Genomic DNA, 24,659 nt, shown 5'->3' on the forward strand with positions numbered 1-24,659 from the left:
TCGAAGGCTTAGTTTTCTAGGAGTTGGCAAACCGCTTTTAAAGCCAGAGCATCAGGAAAAAGTTTTGCCTTACATTGCTGACTCAGCCTCCAGCTCTATCGCCTCCTCTTCTGAAGTTGTAAAAAGTAAAAGCACTGAGTCGTCATTGGAGGCTCATGTTCATGAACCACACCTTTCCTTGTGTCCTTCACCCCAACCAAGATTGAAGGATGACGCAGGCCATACTACTGATTACTCCATGGAGCTGTTTTCACATACCATGCCTGGATTATCAAGTGAAATGGTGAATTACCCAGGCCAAGATGAATCTGACATAGAGTGCACTGATGCACAGCCGCTGATGGATGATTCTGCTGGTACATTCACTCAGAGCACTACATTGTCCTCGCAGTGTACAGAGCCAGATTCTGACCCTGATGAGACTCAGGTGCCCCTTCCCGCACACTATACCACCATACACGGTGACACAGAGGAAGGTGCACATGACATTGAAGAGGAGGTGATGGATGACCCAGTTGTTGACCCAGATTGGCATCCATTGGGGGAAGAGGGTGCTGCTTCCAATAGCTCAGATGAGGAGCATCCACAGCAGACATCGACATCGCAACAGCTGTTATCTGGCAGGCCCGGAGCACTCCAAAGACAGGTTCCAAAAATCAAAAGAGTTGCTGGACAGCTTGTCCAGAGGGTCAAAAGATCACAGCGTGCTAGGCCGCAAAATGTCTGCCAAAGTAGGAAGAGTGCAGTGTGGCACTTTTTTGAACAAAATCCTCATGATCAGGCAAAGGTTATCTGTAAGAAGTGCGCAAAGACCTTTAGCCGAGGGAAAAATCTGAAAAATTTGAATACCAGTTGCATGCTTAGACATTTAACCAGCATGCACTTGCAAGCGTGGACACAACACCAAACCTCAAGTGCCACATGTGCAACTGATCACAACGAAGGTAGTCAGCAATGCTACATTGTTTCCCCCACTGTAAGCCCACCGGTTAGCACAGCAGCAAATGTTGAGGTGTCGTTGCAAGGCCACAGCAGTCAGGGAATCCCACTGTTATATCAACGAAATACTGAATCTAGGCCATCAGAAAGAACACCAACTCCATCACCATCATCAACCCTCTCTCAGTCCGCCCTGTCCACCGCTACTTCCACCATATGCAGCTCTCAAGTCCAGCTCACCCTCCCAGACACTATGAGTAGGTCAAGAAAGTACTCAGTCTCTCATCCGCGTACACTGGGTTTGAACGCCCACATTGCCAAACTAATCTCGTTTGAGATGATGCCCTATCGGTTGGTGGAAAGCGCAGCTTTCCGCGAACTCATGGCCTATGCAGTACCACGCTATGACCTACCCAGTCGCCACTTCTTCTCTCGCAAAGCCATCCCAGCCCTCCACCATCATGTAAAAGACCGCATTGTCCATGCACTCAAGCAGTCAGTGAGTGGAAAGGTGCACCTCACAACTGATGCATGGTCCAGTCGGCATGGCCAGGGCCGTTACGTGTCCATCACTGCGCACTGGGTTAATGTGGTGGATGCAGGGTCCACAGGGGACAGCGGTGGTGGGACAGTGCTGCCTAGCCAACGGTATAGGAAACAGTTGGCTGTAGGCGTTCGACCCTCCTCCTCCAGAAGCGAAAGCTCGTCCACAGAGCGCAGTCGTACGAGCACTCCATCTGCAGCTGCCACTGTTGCACACGAGGTGTCCCCCTATCGAGCAGCTAGTGGAAAGCGTCAGCAGGCTGTGTTGCAGATGATGTGTTTGGGCGACAGACACACCGCCGAGGTGCTGGCCGAGTACTTGAAGCGACAAACTGAGTCATGGCTGGGCAGTGTACATCTTGAGGCAGGCAAGGTAGTTAGTGATAACGGCCGTAATTTTGTGGCAGCCATAGCCCTTTCAAAACTCAGCCACATACCTTGCTTGGCTCACACCTTGAACCTGGTGGTGCAGTGCTTCCTCAAAAATTATCCGGAGTTAACAGCCCTGCTCCAGAAGGTGCGAAGACTGTGTGCGCACATCCGCCGGTCGCCTGTACACTCCGTTCGTATGCAGAAGCTGCAGCGATTGCTCCACCTTCCCAACCACCGCCTCATTATCGACATTGCAACAAGGTGGAACTCCACCCTGCACATGGTGGAGCGGCTGTGCGAGCAGAGGCAGGCCATAATGCATTTGTGGGAGGATACACGGCCAGGCACTTTGAGAGCAGACATGGAGTTGACAGGTGTGCAGTGGTCGAAGCTGAAAGACCTCTGTAAAGTCCTTCAGTGTTTTGAGGAATGCACACGGCTGGTAAGCGCAGATGACGCCATCCTAAGCATGAGCATCCCACTTATGCGTCTGCTCATGCAAACTTTGACGCACCTTAAGGAGCAGGCTTTTGCAGCCAATGTTGATGAGGAGGAAGAGGAGGAGGGAATCCTTGATGACATTCAGCCATTGTCTGCTCAGGGACCTCTCCTGGACGAGGAGGAGGAAGAAGAGGAGGAGGATGATGATGGGGATGATTACTTAGGGGAGGATGCATCTCGTGGGGCAAGTGAAAATGTTGGCGTGGCAAGGTCTGGTACAGGGTTTGTGCATGACTGGAGGGATGTGGATTTGCCAGAAAGTGCTCCTCCAACCAGCACTCGCAGTGCATCATTGACACCGGGAACATTGGCCCACATGTCAGATTATGCCTTGCAGATCCTAAAAAGGGACCCCCGCATTGCCAAAATGATGAACGATGACGACTACTGGTTGGCCAGCATCCTGGATCCACGCTGTAAAGGCAAATTACAAAACATCATGCCACAGGAGAACCTTGACCTAATATTGGCTAATAAACAAGCAACTCTGGTAAATCGGTTGCCGCTAAACTGGACACCTGGCCTGAATTGGCACAATATGCCTTACAGGAGCTCGCTTGCCCAGCTACAAGTGTGCTATCAGAAAGAGTCTTCAGTGCAGCTGGATCAATCCTGACAGAAAAAAGGACCCGTCTGTCAACCCAAAATGTGGATGATCTAACCTTCATTAAAATGAACCATGCATGGGTTTCCAAGGATTTTGTCCCACCTTCCCCTGATGACACATAGGGTGACAGAAAAATGGCTTGCTTTGGTCCACCTCTTCCTGGGACTTGACCTATTTCGCCTTTTGCATCAGCTGAATGTCCAACATCAACATATGCCACTTTCTAAAACTCCCTAACTGTGCTGCCTCCCCCCCCATGGCTGGGGTCACCACCTAGCGCACGACACCGTGCGAGTGCCGTTGCCCTGGACAGGTGGGTAGGCCGACTCTTGGGCACGGGCACTGGCACAGGGTCCCTCATAGTGCAATCAAGTGTCTCTGACGGTGGTGGTGCACACCCGCCGTCAGACACACCGCCGTACTATGAGGGACCCAGTGCCAGTACCGACGCCCACGAGTGGGCCCCCCTTGCTTGGGCAGGGCCCCAGCATTTGCAATCTTTACCTCTCCCTGCTCCTCCGCTGTGTAGTCTGGGCCGTCAAATCCATACTGTGCCTGACACCGTCTGAGCCTGCCTCCTGAAGTATAGACATATATTTTGAATGTGTACGCTATCCATACATGTTATCCGGGGATACGGTACCCTTTCTCACCTTTGTGCCATCACGTGCAAGCCATACTGGGCCTAACACCGTCTGAGCCTGCCTCCTGATGTATAGACATATATTTTGAATGTGTACGCTATCCATACATGTTATCCGGGGATACGGTACCCTTTCTCACCTTTGTGCAATCACGTGCAAGCCATACTGGGCCTAACACCGTCTGAGCCTGCCTCCTGATGTATAGACATATATTTTGAATGTGTACGCTATCCATACATGTTATCCTGGGATACGGTACCCTTTCTCACCTTTGTGCAATCACGTGTAATCCATACTGGGCGTGAGAATGGCTGGCGAGCTGTTAAGCAAGCTACAGCACCTGTGGTTTGCACACGTAAGTTTTTCATTTTTTCAGGAATGACGGTTAGGCCTAATTCCGGAACTGCGGTTGACCTGCACTTACTGGGAAATCATCGTTCGCGGGTAATAATTGTAATCCCAGATCCCCATCTCTAACGTTGTTCAGCGGGTTATCTGCACCTGTAAGCGACAAACGCTGGCCTTTTCAGTGTAGCGCACATGCAGCCACGGACATGTAAGGGCATGACACACCAGTTATTGGCCAATCTCATGTGCCAGAGCCTCACGTGTCCCTCTAGTAAGCCGGACTCGGACCGCGGGGCATGACGGAGTCTCGTTCGTTAACGGAATTAAGCTTGCAATGTGTGCATCTGTTCTGTAGCTGGCATGGTTGAGGTTTCCCAGGTGGAGTCGAATTTAACCGTAGGCTCCACTCCTGGTGGTGCCCTTCTGGTGGTGCCCTTTGCAACCATACTGCCCACGTAAAACAAACACTTTGCCTTCATGAACGCTGTTTGGAGGGTCATGACTCGTGGGAATAACGCCGCCCAATCAGTTAACCTGCTAGAGAGATCCTTCGTTGCTCCCAAGCATGACATCACACTCCCTAGGAGGAAGGTAATGCCACTGTGGCGACCGTACTCCTGGGGGCGACACAAGTGCACTGATGCCCAGCCACTGCTCGATGAATCTGCTGGTACATTGACCCAGACCACTACATTCCCCTCGCACGCTACACGGCCTGAATCTGACCCTGATGAAACTCAGGTTACCCTTCCCATATACAGTTCCATCTTACACGGTGACAAAGAGGAAGCTGCAGATGAAAGTGCAGGTTCGGCCCACCCGCCATCAGACACACCACCGTACTATCAGGGGCCCTGTGCCAGTGCCGTCGCCAACGAGTGGGCCCCCCCTGCTTGCTCAGGATCACAGCACTTGCAAGGTTGAAATACTGTGCAGTGAGATGGAAGATGGGGACGACGAGGAGTCCAGACTAGTACAAGGATTCCCTAGCGAGGAGACTTATTTGATTGTTTTCAATGTTGGGACAGCAATTTTTGGGGAGCACTATACTCTGGAGAATGATAGATGGGGCCCACCATACACTGGAACAATCCAAAGGTGGACATCAGACACTGGAGCAGCATTTACAGGGCCCATTATACACTAGAGCATTAGAAATGGGGCCCATTATGTTTGGAGCATTATTTGGGCCCATAAGACAGTGGAGCTTCATCCATGGGGACCAACATATACTGTAGCATTATGTGGAGCTCATCATATACTGTTTCAAACATTATATGGGACCAATGATTCTGTATGGAGAAATAGATGGGCTTCGTCATGAGATGTAAAAAGTGAAGTATTTTTCATTGTACTATACCGCTATTTCTCTGCCGTATCGGAGCATGATGAGTTGTGGTATGTGTTAAAGGGGCGCTCTTTCGCCCAGGGCACATGAAAACCTGGAGCCAGCCCTACCCCCCCACAACTTTAGCCAAATAACCCCCATTTTTCAGTGCGTAACTTGTATTATGAAGTTAATTAAGGTTGACAAGCTTAAGTAAGAAGAATTGATGCTTTCGGCATTCAAATGGGCACTGTAGGTGTGTTTCCTGTCCTCCTCTCACTGCCGACTTTTATTCCCCATTGACTTACATTGGGTTTCGTGTTTCGGGACGACCCCGACTTTTCCCTATAATCGGCCGATCTTGCTCGACCCGACTTTTGGAAAAGTCGGGTTTCACGAAACGAAACTCGACCCTAAAAAACCAAAAGTCGCTCAACTCTAGTGACCGGATCTCATATGGGGGGGGAAAAAATGTCAGAATCTTGTTCGTCTGGACCCCACAAAACGATTCCCCTTTCCAGATATTGAGAGAGCCAAAATTTGAGCTTGATCAAACGACGTTAACCCGTGCCGCTCGTCGCTCAAAGTTTGAAAAAATCCAAATTGAGGTATTTTAAGATTTAGGTATTTTGCATAGTCTGTTAGACTATAAAGAATGTGACAACAACATTGCAGAAATAGCCCTGACCAAATTTTCGAACCATTTGTGGTATTTGAATGCAGAGTTGGTTGGATTATCGGTTTTTGATCCCACCATTACAGACAATGAAAAGTTGTTAATGGCTAATAAATTGCTCAGTAGCACAGATGAACCATCAGAGCACGCTAACCTACACGAGTTGATAATTTTACATAGTTATCTAATCTATTCTAGAGCTTTTGTTAAAGTAGTTTTTGAAACGTCAGAATATAATGCTCGGCATTTGCTTACAACTTGCAGGATATATTGCTTTTGTTCTTCATCTTTTGTCAGAAGGTCGTTAAAGTCGGTTACTTCCTACCTCTTTTAATTTTTCTTTCCTAACTTTTGGATTTACAACCCTAGCGTGCTCTGATGGTTCATCTGTGCTACTGAGCAATTTATTAGCCATTAACAACTTTTCATTGTCTGTAATGGTGGGATCAAAAAACGATAATCCCACCAACTCTGCTTTCAAATACCACAAATGGTTCGAAAATTTGGTCAGGGCTATTTCTGCAATGTTGTTGTCACATTCTTTATAGTCTAACAGACTATGCAAAATACCTAAATCTTAAAATACCTCAATTTGGATTTTTTCAAACTTTGAGCGACGAGCGGCACGGGTTAACGTCGTTTGATCGAGCTCAAATTTTGGCTATCTCAATATCTGGAAACGGGAATCGTTTTGTGGGGTCCAGACGGACAAAATTCCGACATCGATTTTTTGTGGTCACCCTAGTCTACATCTTGAGGCAGGCAAGGTAGTTAGTGATAATGGCCGGAATTTTGTGGCAGCCATAGCCCTTTCAAAACTCAGACACATACCTTGCTTGGCTCACACCTTGAACCTGGTGGTGCAGTGCTTCCTCAATAATTATCCGGAGTTAACACCCCTGCTCCAGAAGGTCCGAAGACTGTGCTCGCACATCCGCCGGTCGCCGGTACACTCCAGTCGTATGCAGAAGCTGCAGCGATTGCTCCACCTTCCCAAGCACCGCCTAATTATCGACATTGCAACAAGGTGGAACTCCACCCTGCAAATGGTTGAGCGGCTGTGCGAACAGAGGCAGGCCATAATGCATTTGTGGGAGCATACACAGCCAGGCACTTTGAGAGCAGACATGGAGTTGACAGGTGTGCAGTGGTCGAAGCTGAAATACCTCTGTAAAGTCCTTCAGTGTTTTGAGGAATGCACACGGCTGGTAAGCGCAGACGACACCATAAGCATGAGCATCCCACTTATGCGTCTGCTCATGCAAACTTTGACGCACATTAAGGAGCAGGCGTCTGCAGCCGAGGATGATGAGGAAGAGGAGGAGGGAAGCCTTGATGACAGTCAGCCATTCTCTGCTCCGAGAACTCTCCTGGACGAGGTGGAGGAAGAAGAGGAGGAGGAGGATGATGATGGGGATGATTATTTAGGGGAGGAGGATGCTTCTCGTGGGACAAGAGAAAATGTTGCGTGGCAAGGTCTGGTACAGGGTTTGTGTGTGACTGGAGGGATGTGGATTTGCCAGAAAGTGCTCCTCCACCCAGCACTCGCAGTGCATCATTGACACCGGGAACATTGGCCCACATGTCAGATTATGCCTTGCAGATCCTAAAAGGGGACCCCCGCATTGCCAAAATGATGAACGATGACGACTACTGGTTGGCCAGCATCCTGGATCCACGCTATAAAGGCAAATTCTAAAACATCATGCCACAGGAGAACCTTGACATAATATTGGCTAACAAACAAGCAACTCTGGTAAACCGGTTGGTTGAGGCATTCCCAGCACACAGCAGCGGTGATGGTTCTCATACGAGCCGTAGGGGCCGGGGGCAGCTTGGAAGAGGTGTTGGTGGTGCACACATCAGAAGTGGCGTTGGAGACAGGGGTTTCATGACAATGTTGTGGACTGATTTTTCAAGTCCCGCTCACACGACTGGTAATACTGCATCGATTGAAAGTGACAGGAGACAGCACTTGTCAACTATGGTTACAAACTACTTCTCGTCCCATATCAATGTTCTCCCTCACAGGTCATTCCCATTTGACTATTGGGCCGCTAAACTGGACCCTGGCCTGAATTGGCACAATATGCCTTACAGGAGCTCGCTTGCCCAGCTGCAAGTGTGCTATCGGAAAGTCTTCAGTGCTGCTGGATCAGTCCTGACAGAAAAAAGGACCCGTCTCTCGACCCAAAATGTGGATGATCTAACCTTCATTAAAATGAACCATGCATGGGTTTCCAAGGATTTTGTCACACCTTACCCTGATGACACATAGGTTGCCAGAAAAATGGCTTTCTTTGGTCCTCCTCTTCCTGGGACTTGACCAATTTCGCCTTTAGCAGCAGGTGAATGTCCCACATCAACATATGCCATTTTGTAAACCTCCCTAACTGTGCTGCCTCCCCCCCCATGGCCGGGGTCACCACCTAGCGCACGCAACCGTGCGAGTGCCGTTGCCCTGGACAGGTGGGTGGGTCGACTCTTGGGCGTGGGCACTGGGTCCCTCATAGTGCAATCAAGTGTCTCTGACGGTGGGGGTGCACACCCGCTGTCAGACACACCGCCGTACTATGAGGGGCCCTGTGCCAGTGCCGTCGCCAACCAGTGGGCCCCCCCGCTTGCTCAGGATCACAGCACTTGCAAAGTTGAAATACTTACCTCTCCCTGCTCCACTGCCATGACGTCTTCCGTGTTTCCTGACAGTGATATTCTGATCAGAGAGCGCAATGACATCACGTCTGTACGCCCAGACTAGTATAGGGATTCCCTAGAGAGACTTATTTGAGACTTTTGTAATTGTTTTCAATGTTGGGACAGCAATTTTTGGGGAGCACTATACTCTGGAGAATGATAGATGGGGCCCACCATACACTGGAGCATTCCAAAGGTGGACATCAGACACTGGAGCAGCATTTACAGGGCCCATTATACACTGGAGCATTAGATATGGGGCCCATTATATATGGAGCATTATTTGGGCCCATAAGACAGTGCAGCTTCATCCATGGGGACCAACATACACTGTAGCATTATGTGGAGCTCATCATATACTGTATGGAACATTATATAGGACCAATGATTCTGTATGGAGAAATATATGGGCCTCATTACTCTGTATAGCGCACTATGCGGTGGCCATAATACCCTATGGAGTAATATACTGTCCGTTTTTGGAGCTATTGGAGAATTTAAAATGGATATCAGTCATGAGATGTAAAAAGTGAAGTATTTTTCATTGTACTATGCCGCTATTGTACTATGCTGCGGTATCGGAGCATGATGAGTTGTGGTATGTGTTAAAGGGGCGCTCTTTGGCCCAGGGCACATGAAAACCTGTAGCCAGCCCTACCCCCCCACAAATTTAGCCAAATAACCCCCATTTTTCAGTGCGTAACTAGTATTATGAAGTAAATTAAGGTTGAAAAGCTTCAGTAATCAGAATTGATGTTTTTGGCATTCAAAAGGGCACTGTAGGTGTGTTTCCTGTCCTCCTCTCACTGCCGACTATAATTCCCCATTGACTTGCATTGGGTTTCGTGTTTCAGTCGGCCTTCGACTTTTCACAAAAATCGGCTGATTTCGTTCGACCCGACTTTTGCGAAAGTCGGGTTTCACGAAACCCGACTTGACCCGAAAAAAAGCAAAGTCGCTCATCTCTACTTTTAATAATTAAATACATGTACAGTAAGCTGGACACGCGCTGTACTAAGTGTATCTGTCCCTGATATCTATATATCTACCTATTCTATTTATATTTAATGTAACCCATCTATTCTATGCTGTCGGCTCCTATTGTGATATTACGGTACGTGGCTGCTGAATTGCCGGCTTTCCTTCTATGTAATATATAAACATATATGTGTGTGTGTCACTGACATCTATATTTCTATCTATTCTATGTGTATATATCTATTCTAACCTGTCACGCTGTGATTTTACTGTACACAGTTGCTGAATTACCAGCTTTTCATTTATATCTAATATATATGTGTGTTTTGAAGAATATTTCCTTTGAAAACTATGTGTAAAAGACTTAGAAAATTTCTCTATGTAAAAGCTCATCTTAAAATCACATTGCATTCGGATGTAAATCGGATGATAGGTGTGAAAAATCGGATTGTACTCACATGACACTCGTCTGTTTTTTTTGTCCTGATATCCGAACTTTTTTTTCACACATATGGGTATGAGCTCTAAGGCTGTGTATTTATCCTCTGGACTCCTCACTCTACAGCTGTTCAATCAACCTAGCACTAAACATGGCCGATTACCGATTACCAACCTAGCACTAAACATGGCCGATTACCAATTACCAACCTAGCACTAAACATGGCCGATTACCAATTACCAACCTAGCACTAAACATGGCCGATTACCGATTACCAACCTAGCACTAAACATGGCCGATTACCAATTACCAACCTAGCACTAAACATGGCCGATTACCGATTACCAACCTAGCACTAAACATGGCCGATTACCAATTACCAACCTAGCACTAAACATGGCCGATTACCAATTACCAACCTAGCACTAAACATGGCCGATTACGGATTACCAACCTAGCACTAAACATGGCCGATTACCAATTACCAACCTAGCACTAAACATGGCCGATTACCAATTACCAACCTAGCACTAAACATGGCCGATTACGGATTACCAACCTAGCACTAAACATGGCCGATTACCAATTACCAACCTAGCACTAAACATGACCGATTACCAATTACCAACCTAGCACTAAACATGGCCGATTACCAATTACCAACCTAGCACTAAACATGGCCGATTACCGATTACCAACCTAGCACTAAACATGGCCGATTACCGATTACCAACCTAGCACTAAACATGGCCGATTACCGATTACCAACCTAGCACTAAACATGGCCGATTACCGATTACCAACCTAGCACTAAACATGGCCGATTACCAATTACCAACCTAGCACTAAACATGGCCGATTACCAATTACCAACCTAGCACTAAACATGGCCGATTACGGATTACCAACCTAGCACTAAACATGGCCGATTACCAATTACCAACCTAGCACTAAACATGACCGATTACCAATTACCAACCTAGCACTAAACATGGCCGATTACCAATTACCAACCTAGCACTAAACATGGCCGATTACCAATTACCAACCTAGCACTAAACATGGCCGATTACCAATTACCAACCTAGCACTAAACATGGCCGATTACCGATTACCAACCTAGCACTAAACATGGCCGATTACCGATTACCAACCTAGCACTAAACATGGCCGATTACCAACCTAGCACTAAACATGGCCGATTACCGATTACCAACCTAGCACTAAACATGGCCGATTACCAACCTAGCACTAAACATGGCCGATTACCAACCTATCACTAAACATGGCCGATTACCAATTATCAACCTAGCACTAAACATGGCCCATTAACCACTTCTTGTGCTGGGGCATTTTCCTAGGTTGATATCACTGAAGCTAATACACACACGGCTCCTCTCCATCATATACCCCCACACACTGCTCTCCTCTGTTGTATTCTCTACACACATACAACTCCTCTCCGTCATATTCCCCACACACAGCTCCTCTCCGTTATATTCCCCCACACAGCTCCTCTGTCATATTCTGCCCAAACAGCTCCTCTTCATCATATTCCCCCACACAGCTTCTCTCTAGCATATTCTCCCCACACACAGTTCCTCTGTTATATTCCCCCCACACACAGCTCCGCTCCATTATATTCCCCCCAACAAAATGTTCTATGAAACTTAGTGTTGGCAAAATGGTTCTGAAGTTCAGTGAGATATTAATTAAATCTTATCAAAGGGGGTGTACTCATTTATACTGAGCAATGTTTATTAAAATTTATAAAACACAGAACATAATTATAGTTTTTTTCCAGCATGTCTTCTCTCATGTTTTACAAGATGTGATTTATTTCTAAAACATTTCCCACATTCTGAACATGAATACGGCTTCTCTCCTGTGTGAATTCTCTGATGTGCAATAAGACTCCGTTTATCTACGAAGGACTTTCCACATTCTGAACATGAATATGGCTTCTCTCCTGTGTGAATTCTCTGATGTATAGTAAGATTCCCTTTAATTGTGAAGGCCTTCCCACATTCCATACATGAAAATGGCTTCTCTCCTGTATGAATTCTCTGATGTTTAATAAGATTCCCTTTATCTGTGAAGGCCTTCCCACATTCCAAACATGAAACTGGTCTTTCTCCTGTATGAATTCTCTGATGTCTAAAAAGACTCCCTGTATCTGCGAAGGCCTTACCACATTCCAAACATGAAACTGGCCTTTCTCCTGTGTGAATTCTCTGATGTCTAATAAGAGTCCCTTTATCTGTGTAGGATTTCCCACATTCTGAACATGAATACGGCTTCTCACCTGTATGAATTCTCTGATGTTTATTAAGATTCCCTTTATCTGTGAAGGCCTTCCCACATTCTGAACATGAAAATGGCTTTTCTCCTGTGTGAATTCTATGATGTGTAACACATTTTGTTTTATCTGTAAAGCATTTCCCACATTCTGAACAGGAGTATGGCTTCTCTCCTTTGTGTTTTCCTTGTGTTAAAAAATCTGAGCTTGTAGTAAGTTGCTTGTCACCCTGAAATCTTGTATCCACTTTGTCACCTGGAATTGTGGTAACAATGTGAGATTGCTCAGGAGAGGGTTCCTCATGATTAGGAGGAGTATAAGAAAGTGAAGTGCTGTGAAGGCCAGGAGGTCCATGAAGGGGAATGAGGTTTTCTCCATTAGACTGCTTCCCGATATCTTCTTTCTTACAATTTAGTGACAAACCGTTATGCTCACAAGGATTTCCTATAAGGAAGAAAGATAGAAAAAATTCACGTCCAACCTAACTACACTAAAGGGATTTCTAAATATATTTTATGGAGCTCACAATGAAGAACCTCGTCAGTGAAAGTATCTGTAATAAGGAAGATAACTACATGCCATAACAATAACTCAATGACGGGTAAAGTGAAGAACACAAACTGGTGACATTGGCACAAGCCAGACACCATAATCATGTCCTCAGTATGCCCCAGGGCATCATAGGAAACCTTAGAAGATTGAAATAGCTCTGAAGGCACATTAACTCCTTAGGAGCAAGCCACTTTGTAAGTTACGTACGTTAATGACCGAGCCTCATTTTGACCACTGTCACTTTATATGGTAACTAGCTGAAGAGGCCGGTGCTGCCCGGGCATAGTAACTAACTGTGGATAGTTATAACAAATTATAATTATCCTCCATCCCATACTCCCGTGCCCATATACCCAACATACCTATCCTCCATCAAATAGTCAAGTGCCCATATACCCATCACACATCCTCCATCCCATAGTCCCATGCCCATATACCCATCATACATATTCTCCATCCCATAGTCAAGTGCCCATATACCCATCACACATCCTTCATCTCATAGTCCCATGCCCATATACCCATCATACATTTCCTCCATCTCATAGTTCCGTGCCCATATACCCATCATACATATCCTCCATCCCATAGTCGAGTGCCCATATACCCATCACACATCCTCCATTCCATAGTCCCATGCCCATATACCCATCACACATCCTTCATCCCATAGTCCAGTGCCCATATACCCATCACCCATCCTCCATCCCATAGTCCCGTGCCCATATACCCATCATACATATCCGCCATCCCATAGTCCCGTGCCCATATACCAGTCATACATATCCTCCATCCTGTAGTCCAGTGCGCATACACCCATCACACATCCTCCATCCCATAGTCCCATGCCCATATACCCATCACACATCCTCCATCCCACAGTCCCATGCCTATATACCCATCATACATATTCGCCATCCAATAGTCGAGTGCCCATATACCCATCACACATCCTTCATCTCATAGTCCCATGCCCATATACCCATCATACATATCCGCCATCCCATAGTCCCGTGCCCATATACCCGTCATACATATCCTCCATCCCATAGTTCCGTGCCCATATACCCATCCTCCATCCCATAGGCCCGTGCCCATATACCCATCACACATGCTCCATCCCATAGTCCCGTGCCCAAATACCCATCATACACATGTTCCATCCCATAGTCCCATGCCCATATACCCATCACACATGCTCCATCCCATACTCCCGTGGCCATATACCCATCACATATACCCATCCCAAGAATATTTCCTTTGAAAACTATGTGTAAAAGACTTAGAAAATTTCTCTATGTAAAAGCTCATCTTAAAATCACATTGCATTCGGATGTAAATCGGATTGTACTCACATGACACTCGTCTGTTTTTTTTGTCCTGATATCGGAACTTTTTTTTCACACATATGGGTATGAGCTCTAAGGCTGTGTATTTATCCTCTGGACTCCTCACTCTACAGCTGTTCAATCAACCTAGCACTAAACATGGCCGATTACGGATTACCAACCTAGCACTAAACATGGCCGATTACCAATTACCAACCTAGCACTAAACATGGCCGATTACCGATTACCAACCTAGCACTAAACATGGCCGATTACCGATTACCAACCTAGCACTAAACATGGCCGATTACCAACCTAGCACTAAACATGGCCGATTACCGATTACCAACCTAGCACTAAACATAGCCGATTACCGATTACCAACCTAGCACTAAACATGGCCGATTACCGATTACCAACCTAGCACTAAACATGGCCGATTACCAATTACCAACCTAGCACTAAACATGGCCGATTACCGATTACCAACCTAGCACTAAACATGGCCGATTACCAACCTAGCACTAAACATGGCCGATTACCAACCTAGCACTAAACATGGCCGATTACCAATTATCAACCTAGCACTAAACATGGCCCATTAACCACTTCTTGTGCTGGGGCATTTTCCTAGGTTGATATCACTGAAGCTAATACACACACGGCTCCTCTCCATCATATACCCCCACACACTGCTCTCCTCTGTTGTATTCTCTACACACATACAACTCCTCTCCGTCATATTCCCCACACACAGCTCCTCTCCGTTATATTCCCCCACACAGCTCCTCTGTCATATTCTGCCCAAACAGCTCCTCTTCATCATATTCCCCCACACAGCTTCTCTCTAGCATATTCTCCCCACACACAGTTCCTCTGTTATATTCCCCCCACACACAGCTCCGCTCCATTATATTCCCCCCAACAAAATGTTCTATGAAACTTAGTGTTGGCAAAATGGTTCTGAAGTTCAGTGAGATATTAATTAAATCTTATCAAAGGGGGTGTACTCATTTATACTGAGCAATGTTTATTAAAATTTATAAAACACAGAACATAATTATAGTTTTTTTCCAGCATGTCTTCTCTCATGTTTTACAAGATGTGATTTATTTCTAAAACATTTCCCACATTCTGAACATGAATACGGCTTCTCTCCTGTGTGAATTCTCTGATGTGCAATAAGACTCCGTTTATCTACGAAGGACTTTCCACATTCTGAACATGAATACGGCTTCTCTCCTGTGTGAATTCTCTGATGTAGAGTAAGATGCCCATTATTTGTGAAGGACTTTCCACATTCTGAACATGAGTATGGCTTCTCTCCTGTGTGAATTCTCTGATGTGTAATAAGACTCAGTTTATCTATGAAAGACTTTCCACATTCTGAACATGAGTATGGCTTCTCTCCTGTGTGAATTCTCTGATGTATAGTAAGATTCCCTTTAATTGTGAAGGCCTTCCCACATTCCATACATGAAAATGGCTTCTCTCCTGTATGAATTCTCTGATGTTTAATAAGATTCCCTTTATCTGTGAAGGCCTTCCCACATTCCAAACATGAAACTGGCCTTTCTCCTGTATGAATTCTCTGATGTCTAAAAAGACTCCCTGTATCTGCGAAGGCCTTACCACATTCCAAACATGAAACTGGCCTTTCTCCTGTGTGAATTCTCTGATGTCTAATAAGACTCCCTTTATCTGTGTAGGATTTCCCACATTCTGAACATGAATACGGCTTCTCACCTGTATGAATTCTCTGATGTTTATTAAGATTCCCTTTATCTGTGAAGGCCTTCCCACATTCTGAACATGAAAATGGCTTTTCTCCTGTGTGAATTCTATGATGTGTAACACATTTTGTTTTATCTGTAAAGCATTTCCCACATTCTGAACAGGAGTATGGCTTCTCTCCTTTGTGTTTTCCTTGTGTTAAAAAATCTGAGCTTGTAGTAAGTTGCTTGTCACACTGAAATCTTGTATCCACTTTGTCACCTGGAATTGTGGTAACAATGTGAGATTGCTCAGGAGAGGGTTCCTCATGATTAGGAGGAGTATAAGAAAGTGAAGTGCTGTGAAGGCCAGGAGGTCCATGAAGGGGAATGAGGTTTTCTCCATTAGACTGCTTCCCGATATCTTCTTTCTTACAATTTAGTGACAAACCGTTATGCTCACAAGGATTTCCTATAAGGAAGAAAGATAGAAAAAATTCACGTCCAACCTAACTACACTAAAGGGATTTCTAAATATATTTTATGGAGCTCACAATGAAGAACCTCGTCAGTGAAAGTATCGGTAATAAGGAAGATAACTACATGCCATAACAATAACTCAATGACGGGTAAAGTGAAGAACACAAACTGGTGACATTGGCACAAGCCAGACACCATAATCATGTCCTCAGTATGCCCCAGGGCATCATAGGAAACCTTAGAAGATTGAAATAGCTCTGAAGGCACATTAACTCCTTAGGAGCAAGCCACTTTGTAAGTTACGTACGTTAATGACCGAGCCTCATTTTGACCACTGTCACTTTATATGGTAACTAACTGAAGAGGCCGGCGCTGCCCGGGCATAGTAACTAACTGTGGATAGTTATAACAAATTATAATTATCCTCCATCCCATACTCCCGTGCCCATATACCCAACATACCTATCCTCCATCAAATAGTCAAGTGCCCATATACCCATCACACATCCTCCATCCCATAGTCCCATGCCCATATACCCATCATACATATTCTCCATCCCATAGTCGAGTGCCCATATACCCATCACACATCCTTCATCTCATAGTCCCATGCCCATATACCCATCATACATTTCCTCCATCTCATAGTTCCGTGTCCATATACCCATCATACATATCCTCCATCCCATAGTCGAGTGCCCATATACCCATCACACATCCTCCATTCCATAGTCCCATGCCCATATACCCATCACACATCCTTCATCCCATAGTCCAGTGCCCATATACCCATCACCCATCCTCCATCCCATAGTCCCGTGCCCATATACCCATCATACATATCCGCCATCCCATAGTCCCGTGCCCATATACCCATCATACATATCCTCCATCCCATAGTCCCGTGCCCATATACCCATCATACATATCCGCCATCCCATAGTCCCGTGCCCATATACCAGTCATACATATCCTCCATCCTGTAGTCCAGTGCGCATACACCCATCACACATCCTCCATCCCATAGTCCCATGCCCATATACCCATCACACATCCTCCATCCCACAGTCCCATGCCTATATACCCATTATACATATTCGCCATCCCATAGTCGAGTGCCCATATACCCATCACACATCCTTCATCTCATAGTCCCATGCCCATATACCCATCATACATATCCGCCATCCCATAGTCCCGTGCCCATATACCCGTCATACATATCCTCCATCCCATAGTTCCGTGCCCATATACCCATCCTCCATCCCATAGGCCCGTGCCCATATACCCATCACACATGCTCCATCCCATAGTCCCGTGCCCAAATACCCATCATACACATGTTCCATCCCATAGTCCCATGCCCATATACCCATCACACATGCTCCATCCCATAGTCCCATGCCCATATACCCATCACACATGCTCCATCCCATAGTCCCGTGCCCATATACCCATCACACATCCTCCATCCCATAGTCAACCATTATGACATCATAATGAGCGGCGGGGCTTGCAACCTATGATGACATCAGCGTCACCATGGCAACCATTGTGACATCATAATGAGGGGCGTGGCTTGACACACACTTTTCCCCCATTATGTAGATAGGGGCAAAATTGTATGGTGAATTGGAATGCGCAGGGTTAAAATTTCGCCTCACAACATAGCCTAGGACACACTCGGGGTCCAGACGTGTGACTGTGCCAAATTTTGTAGCTGTAGCTGCGACTGTGCGAATGCCTATCCCGGACATACACACATACATACACTTGAGCTTTATATATTAGGTAACTATGGAGCCTCCACACATTCCACTGATTCTGAGATTTTAGTGACATATTTTACTTCAAGTTTGTTGTAAATTTTGGTTGTCATTTTATGAGTTAATTTTTTGTAAAATTTTTGATATTTTCATAAAGAGTATTTTGGAGTTTGGTGTCTATGAACTCGCAATGACCTGGAGAATCATAATGGCAGGGCAGTTTTAGTATTTAGTGAACATGGTAAAAAAACAAAAAAAAAAAAGAAAACCAACAACTGTGGGATTGAACTTTTTTGCAACTTCACCGCACTCTGAATTTTTTTTCAAAAGTGTCGTTCAAAAGTGCAACTCGTCCCACAGAAAACAAGCCCTCACATGGCCATATTTACATAAAAATAAAAACATTATGGATCTGGGAAGAAGGAGAGCGAAAAACAGAAACGCAAATCAAACATACCTCTGGTTGTTAAGGGATTAAACACAGTTACCATATAAGTCGACCCGAGTATAAGCCGAGGCACCTAATTTTGCCTCAAGAAACTGGGTAAACATATTGACTCGAGTGTAAGCCGGGTATGCATTGTCTCCTCATCCCTGTCCTTGAATACATGGCTCCCCCATCCCTATCCTTGTATGCATGGTTCCTATTAAAGAGAAAACAAACACACATCCTACTTACCTTCCTGCGCGTCCTCGCCGCATCTCGTTCTGGCGCCAGCAGCTCTTCCTGCCGAGCGATCACGTGGCCCACTCATTAAGGTAAAGAATATTCACTCCACGCCTATGGGAGTGGAGAGGCATGAATATTAATTACCTTAATGAGTGGAGCCACGCGATTGCTCGGCTGGAAGAGCTGCTGGCGTTGGAACGAACGAGATGCAGCGAGGGCGCGCAGGAAGGTAAGTAGGATGTGTGCTGAAAGCCGGCGCCTGCGGCTGTAACTGTGCACGATATAAGAGAAATGAATATTTACTGTCAGCGCAGTGAATATTCACTTCTCCTTAGCATCGGGCACAGGCTTTAGCCGCCGTCTCCTGCCTCTGTGACCCGCTGCTCCGCCACTCCCCCTCCCCCGCTGTATTTCTGGGACAATGACTCGTATAAGCCGAGGGGGGGGTGTTTTGGGCACAATGTGCTGAAAAGCTCGGCTTATGCACGAGTATATAGGTAAATAACCAAAAATAGTTAATAAATCACATTTCCCACATGTCTACTTTACATCAGAATCATTTTTGAAACATAATTTTTTTGTTAGGAAATTTATCAGCAATTTCTCTTTTTTTCCAACAAAATTTACAAAACTTTATTTATTTAGAGACCACTTCACGTTTGAAGTGACTTTGAGGGGCCTATGTGACAGAAAATACCAAAAGTGACCAGTCGAAAAACTGCACCCCTCAAGGTGCTCAAAACCACATTCAAGAAATGTATTAACCCTTCCACTGCTTCACAGGAATTAATGGAATGTGGAAGGAAAAAATACATTTTAATTCTATCACCACAAAAATGTTGCTTTAGCTCCAAATTTTTAATTTTCACAAAAGAAAAGCATAAAATGCACCATACAATTTGTTGTGCGATTTCTCCTGAGTACAGCGATACCCCATATGTTTGGGAATACTGCTGTATGGGGGTCCATGAAGAGCTCGGAAGGGAAGGAGAACCATTTGAATTTTGGAGCGCAAAATCAGATGACATAGACAGAGTATGCCACGTCGCCTTTTGTAGAGCCTCTGATGTGTCTATCCAGTGGAAACCCCCCACAACTGCTCCTATTTTGGATACTAGACCCCTCAAGGAATATGTCTTGAGGTATGGCTTCACAAAATGCTATACCATTGAACTGTGAGGGAAAAAAAATTACATTTTTACCACTGTAATGTTGTTTTAGCCCCAGATTTTACTTTTTCACAAGGTGAAATGGGTAAAAATGACCTCATAATTTGTTACACAATTTCTGCTGGACGTGGAAATACGACATATGATGCTGTGCAGTACTGCGTATCCACACGGCGAGACTTCGGAGGAAAGGAGCGCTATTTGACTCTTGGGGAACAAATTTTCGAAGAATAATTTGCGGACTCCATATACAGAACTCCTAACTGTTAGAAAAGCAGAATCCCCCACAAGAAACCCCATTTTGGAAATTGCACCCCTCTGGGAATTTATTCACATGTTCAGTGATGTATTTGACTCCATGGGTGTTCTCCAGAAACAAGCAGTGTGGATATTGATAAGTGAAAATACAACTATGCCATTGTAGTGCCTGTACATTGTAGTGCCTGTACATTGTAGTGCCCAGTACATTGCAGTATCCGGTACATTGTTGTGCCCATATATTATAGTGCCCAGTACATTGCAGTGCCCAGTACATTGCAGTATCCGGTACATTGTTGTGCCCATATATTATAGTGCCCAGTATATTGTAGTGTCCGGTACATTGTAGTGCCCATTGTGGTAAATCGGCTCACTTGGCTGCACACGCAGGTAGACACGGGTACACTGCGGCTTTAAGAACTTCCTTTGGTTTATTGTAGGCAGCATAAACCCAGGTGTGGTAAAGAAAATACAGCCCTCTGGGCAAAACAGGAAAACAAAACAAAATGGCGGCAGAACAAACACAGTCCTCCTGTGAGTGGCTGACAGAACACACACGGTTCAGGTTCTCTAGTCCATGCAGCACTCTCCTGCAGTGCTCCTTCTCCAGGCGAACACACTGAACACTGAGAGTTTTTCCCTTCAGTCATTTAAGCCCAGACATGTGACTCCTCCACCACGCGACTGATCATATGACTGTGACCTCACCCAGGTCCTGTCAGCACACAGTGGTGCTAGCTCTGTAGGGGGAGATATGCGGGGACATTCTCCCACCCACTCTATGAATGTTCCCCTAAAAACCAGCCCACAGCTTAACCCTGGCAACACTTACTGTGCTGGAGGAAATACAACTCTGGATTTTATATCACTGACGCCATTAGGTGTAGTGAAACATTTCTCTTTCGTCTCATTGGGGGACACAGAAACCGTGGGTGTGTGCTGCTGCATCTAGGAGGTTGACACTATGCCATGAAAAAAATCTTAACTCCGCTTCCGCAGTATACACCCCTCCGACCGGCTGTAGGACAATCAGTTTTGCTTAGTGTCAGCAGGAGGTGGACAGGGGTCTCTCGCAGACCCAGGCCTACCTCAATGTGCGTTGTTCCTTTTCAGGTAACCATGGAGGGATACAGAGTAGATCGGCTACATCTGTATTCCCACACCGGGTTTATGAGTATGGCGTGTACTGCCACCCCGTATCCTCATAGATCCCACTGGCAGGACCCTAGCCCCTAACACGGGCTCGTGTTCAGGTGATCGTACCTGGTCCTGACCTTCGTCTCTCATCACTCGCCCTCCAGAGCCTGATGATCGAGTGAGACGCCCTGCAGAAAAGATTTGGGACAGCAATCTTTTCGTCAGGTAACTGCTCCCTGTCACGGGGGGAGCTGGATGTAAGAGGCTGCAGAATTTTTTATTGAAAGTAAAAAAAAAAAAAAAAAAAGAGAAGCTCTTTTCCTTGCATACAGCCCGTGGCACCAACTTATGTCAAGAGCCTGTACCTGCTTCCAAGCACTGCAGGAATGCAGATTGCGGCGCGGCCTCCAATCCTCCCGCGGCGGCGTTATGCTCCTGGGCTCCAGCGGCTCCCCACCGACTTCAGAGTACAGCATGCGCGCGTCCGATGTCAGATCCCGGCTTCCGGGGTAGGTCCAGCCGTCCGGGGTCCTATTCCGGGACCGGCGCCATCTTGATGCTCCAGGGAGTCCGAGGCTGGGACCCGCCCTCCGGTTCCGGGCGGGGGTGGCAGAGCTGTTCACCTCTCTCTCCTCTGCCTACAGGCGGCAACTGCAGTGGGGACACAGGATGTGAGTACTGCACTACAGTTGTTGCTCCCTTACTCCGCTTTTTACCCCCGATGGTCAGCCAGTTAGAAGGGCCTATCAGTATGCCCAAAGGAGAGCAGTCCCGCTCCTCTTCATCCTCTCCAGCTACCATCGTTAAACATTTTGTATGTACCTCATGCAATAAAAAGCTTCCTTCGGGTCAGTCCTCCCCACTCTGCTCAGAGCGCAGCAGACCCACTATATTTCCTATGCTAGAGAGCAGGTGCAGCCCCTCCACCTTTCCTGCCAGAGCTCCCGCATTATCCCAGGAGCTGGATGAGGCCGTCCTGCCTGCCGCCCAGGGGTCAGCCGTTGCCTCGGGAGACAGTGAGTGTCCGGGACGGGCCTCTTCCTTGTCTAAATCCGTGGCTAACCTTACCAAGGTATCACAGAACCTGGTAACGGTGCTTGACAGATTGCCACTCCAGACTTCAGTGGACACAGGTGCATTCAAAGGAGTCACTTTTTGGACCTTCTAGAGGCCGTAAAAAGTTGAGACAGAACCACCAACCCAGGTCCCCTTCTCACTCCATCTCACCGCCAGAGTTTCTCTGGCCGTCTGCCTCCTCCCGTTCCTCCTCCCCAGAAGCAGGAAGCATTTTTAGAGACACCCTCAGAGGAGGGTTCTGAGTACGGGCCGGAACAGTCCCAGGACCTAATTGCTGCAGTCAATGAGACTTTAACACTAAGGACGCCACATTGAAGCCTGATGATCAGGCTCTCTCATTTAAACGGCATAGGTCCCCCTCCAGGGTCTTCGCCTCCCACAGGGATTTTGAGGAAGTGTTGGCCAGGGAAAGGGAAAACCCAACCAGGCAGTTTCAGAGGGGAAGCCATTTTGGGATCTCATATCCAGATCTCACTGCCAACTGAACCGCCTCGCCTTTGGTGGATCCACCAGTATCCAGACTCTCTACGAAAACAGTCCTTCCACTCGCCAGTGGGGCACCCCTGGAGTGAGTATCCCAATGATAGGAGGGTAGAATCCCTGGCAAGATCCACCTTTAGGAGCAGCAGCCGCTATATTGTGTACGGAATCCGCCTCAGCTTGGGTAGATGAGTCTTTTTCAGAATGGGTCAAACAGCTTAGATAGGGAATATTGGCCGGGGCCCCACCAGCAGAACTAACGGAGTTCGCATACCAAATCTCTCTGGTCGGGAAGTGTATGGTATCAGCAGCCTTGGACGCCGCATCCTGCGCAGCCCTAGCATCCAGCAACAGGGTAGCCATCCGGCGAACGGTCTGGCTAAAGGCCTGGCAGGCTGATTTGTCCTTTTTTCTATCCCAACCACCAAGAGACGCTGCCATGGCCTCAGATTTTGGTTGATGTCTTTTTTAAAATGTGGTGCCCAAAACTGGACACAGTATTCCAGATGAGGTCTGACCAAAGAGGAGTAGAGGGAAATAATGACTTCACGTGATCTAGACTATATGCTTCTGTTAATACATCCTAGAATTGCATTTGCCTTTTTTGCTGCTGCATCACACTGTTGACTCATATTCAGTCTGTGATCTATTAGTATACCCAAGTCTTTTTCACATGTGCTGTTCCTTAGCCCTATTCCTCCCATTCTGTATATGCTTTTTTCATTTTTATTGCCCAGATGTAGTACTTTGCATTTTTCCCTGTTAAAAACCATTCTGTTAGTTGCTGCCCACTTCTCCAGTTTATTTAAATCTTTTTGAATCCTCTCTCTCTCTTCTCTAGTATTAGCTATCCCTCCTAGCTTTGTGTCATCAGCAAATTTAATCAGTTTACCCTCAATTCCTTCATCTAAATCGTTGATAAAGATGTTGAACAATACAGGGCCCAGGACAGAGCCCTGTGGTACCCCACTTGAGACATTCTTCCAACTGGATGTGCAGCCATTTACGACCACTCTTTGGGTCCGATCACTAAGCCAGTTATGAATCCACCTAACAGTTGCCTTGTCCATTCCACACTTAGTCATTTTTTCAATAAGGATTGTATGAGATACTTTGTCAAATGCTTTTCTGAAGTCAAGATATACTATATCTACAGCATTTCCTTGATCCACCCAATCAGTGATTCCGTCATAGAAGGAAATTAAGTTAGTCTGACATGACTTATTAGTTACAAACCCATGCTGACTCTGTTTAATCACTTAATTCTTATCCAGGTACTGACATACATGTTGTTTAATAATTTGTTCAAAGATCTTTCCTGGTATAGAAGTCAGACTCACGGGCCTATAGTTGCCTGGGTCCACCTTCTTCCCCTTTTTGAAGATAGGAACAACATTTGCTCTTCTCCAGTCTTCTGGAACTTCTACTGTTCTCCAAGAATTTTCAAAGATTATGGAGAGGGGTTCAAAAATTTCTTCTGCTATCTCCTTCAGTACTCTGGGGTGTAATTCATCTGGACCTGGAGACTTGAATTCATTTAGGTTAGCTAAGTGTTTCCTCACTATCTTTCTGTTTATAGATATCCTGGATTCTTCTATTCCCTTAATAGGACAGTGAAGAACAGTTGATGTTACATTTCCTTTCTGAGAGAAAACAGATGTAA

General features: G+C 46.1%; 2 protein-coding genes across 3 annotated transcripts in view; both read right to left on the reverse strand.

Moving 5' to 3' along the window:
- The window catches only part of LOC141074937 (uncharacterized), a 153,404-nt gene that overhangs the window by 59,669 nt on the left and 69,076 nt on the right, over positions 1 to 24,659 (reverse strand). The window lies entirely within an intron of this gene.
- LOC141074931 (uncharacterized) overlaps positions 11,806 to 24,659 on the reverse strand; it is a 1,026,924-nt gene continuing 1,014,070 nt past the window's right edge. Inside the window, exons 9-10 of one of the 2 annotated variants that reach the window (XM_073562254.1) lie at positions 15,994 to 16,431; positions 11,806 to 12,811 (exon numbers count right to left, since the gene is read on the reverse strand). In XM_073562254.1, the coding sequence (XP_073418355.1) occupies positions 11,856 to 12,811; positions 15,994 to 16,431 (1,394 nt within the window). In that variant the 3' untranslated portion in view covers positions 11,806 to 11,855. Of the gene's footprint in view, positions 12,812 to 15,327; positions 16,432 to 24,659 lie in introns of both variants that reach the window. The other variant, XM_073562256.1, reaches the window with a different exon arrangement.

The sequence above is a fragment of the Dendrobates tinctorius genome, unplaced genomic scaffold (genome assembly GCF_039654945.1).
Source record: "Dendrobates tinctorius isolate UK_male_01 unplaced genomic scaffold, ASM3965494v1 ptg000342l, whole genome shotgun sequence".
Lineage (NCBI taxonomy): Eukaryota > Metazoa > Chordata > Amphibia > Anura > Dendrobatidae > Dendrobates > Dendrobates tinctorius.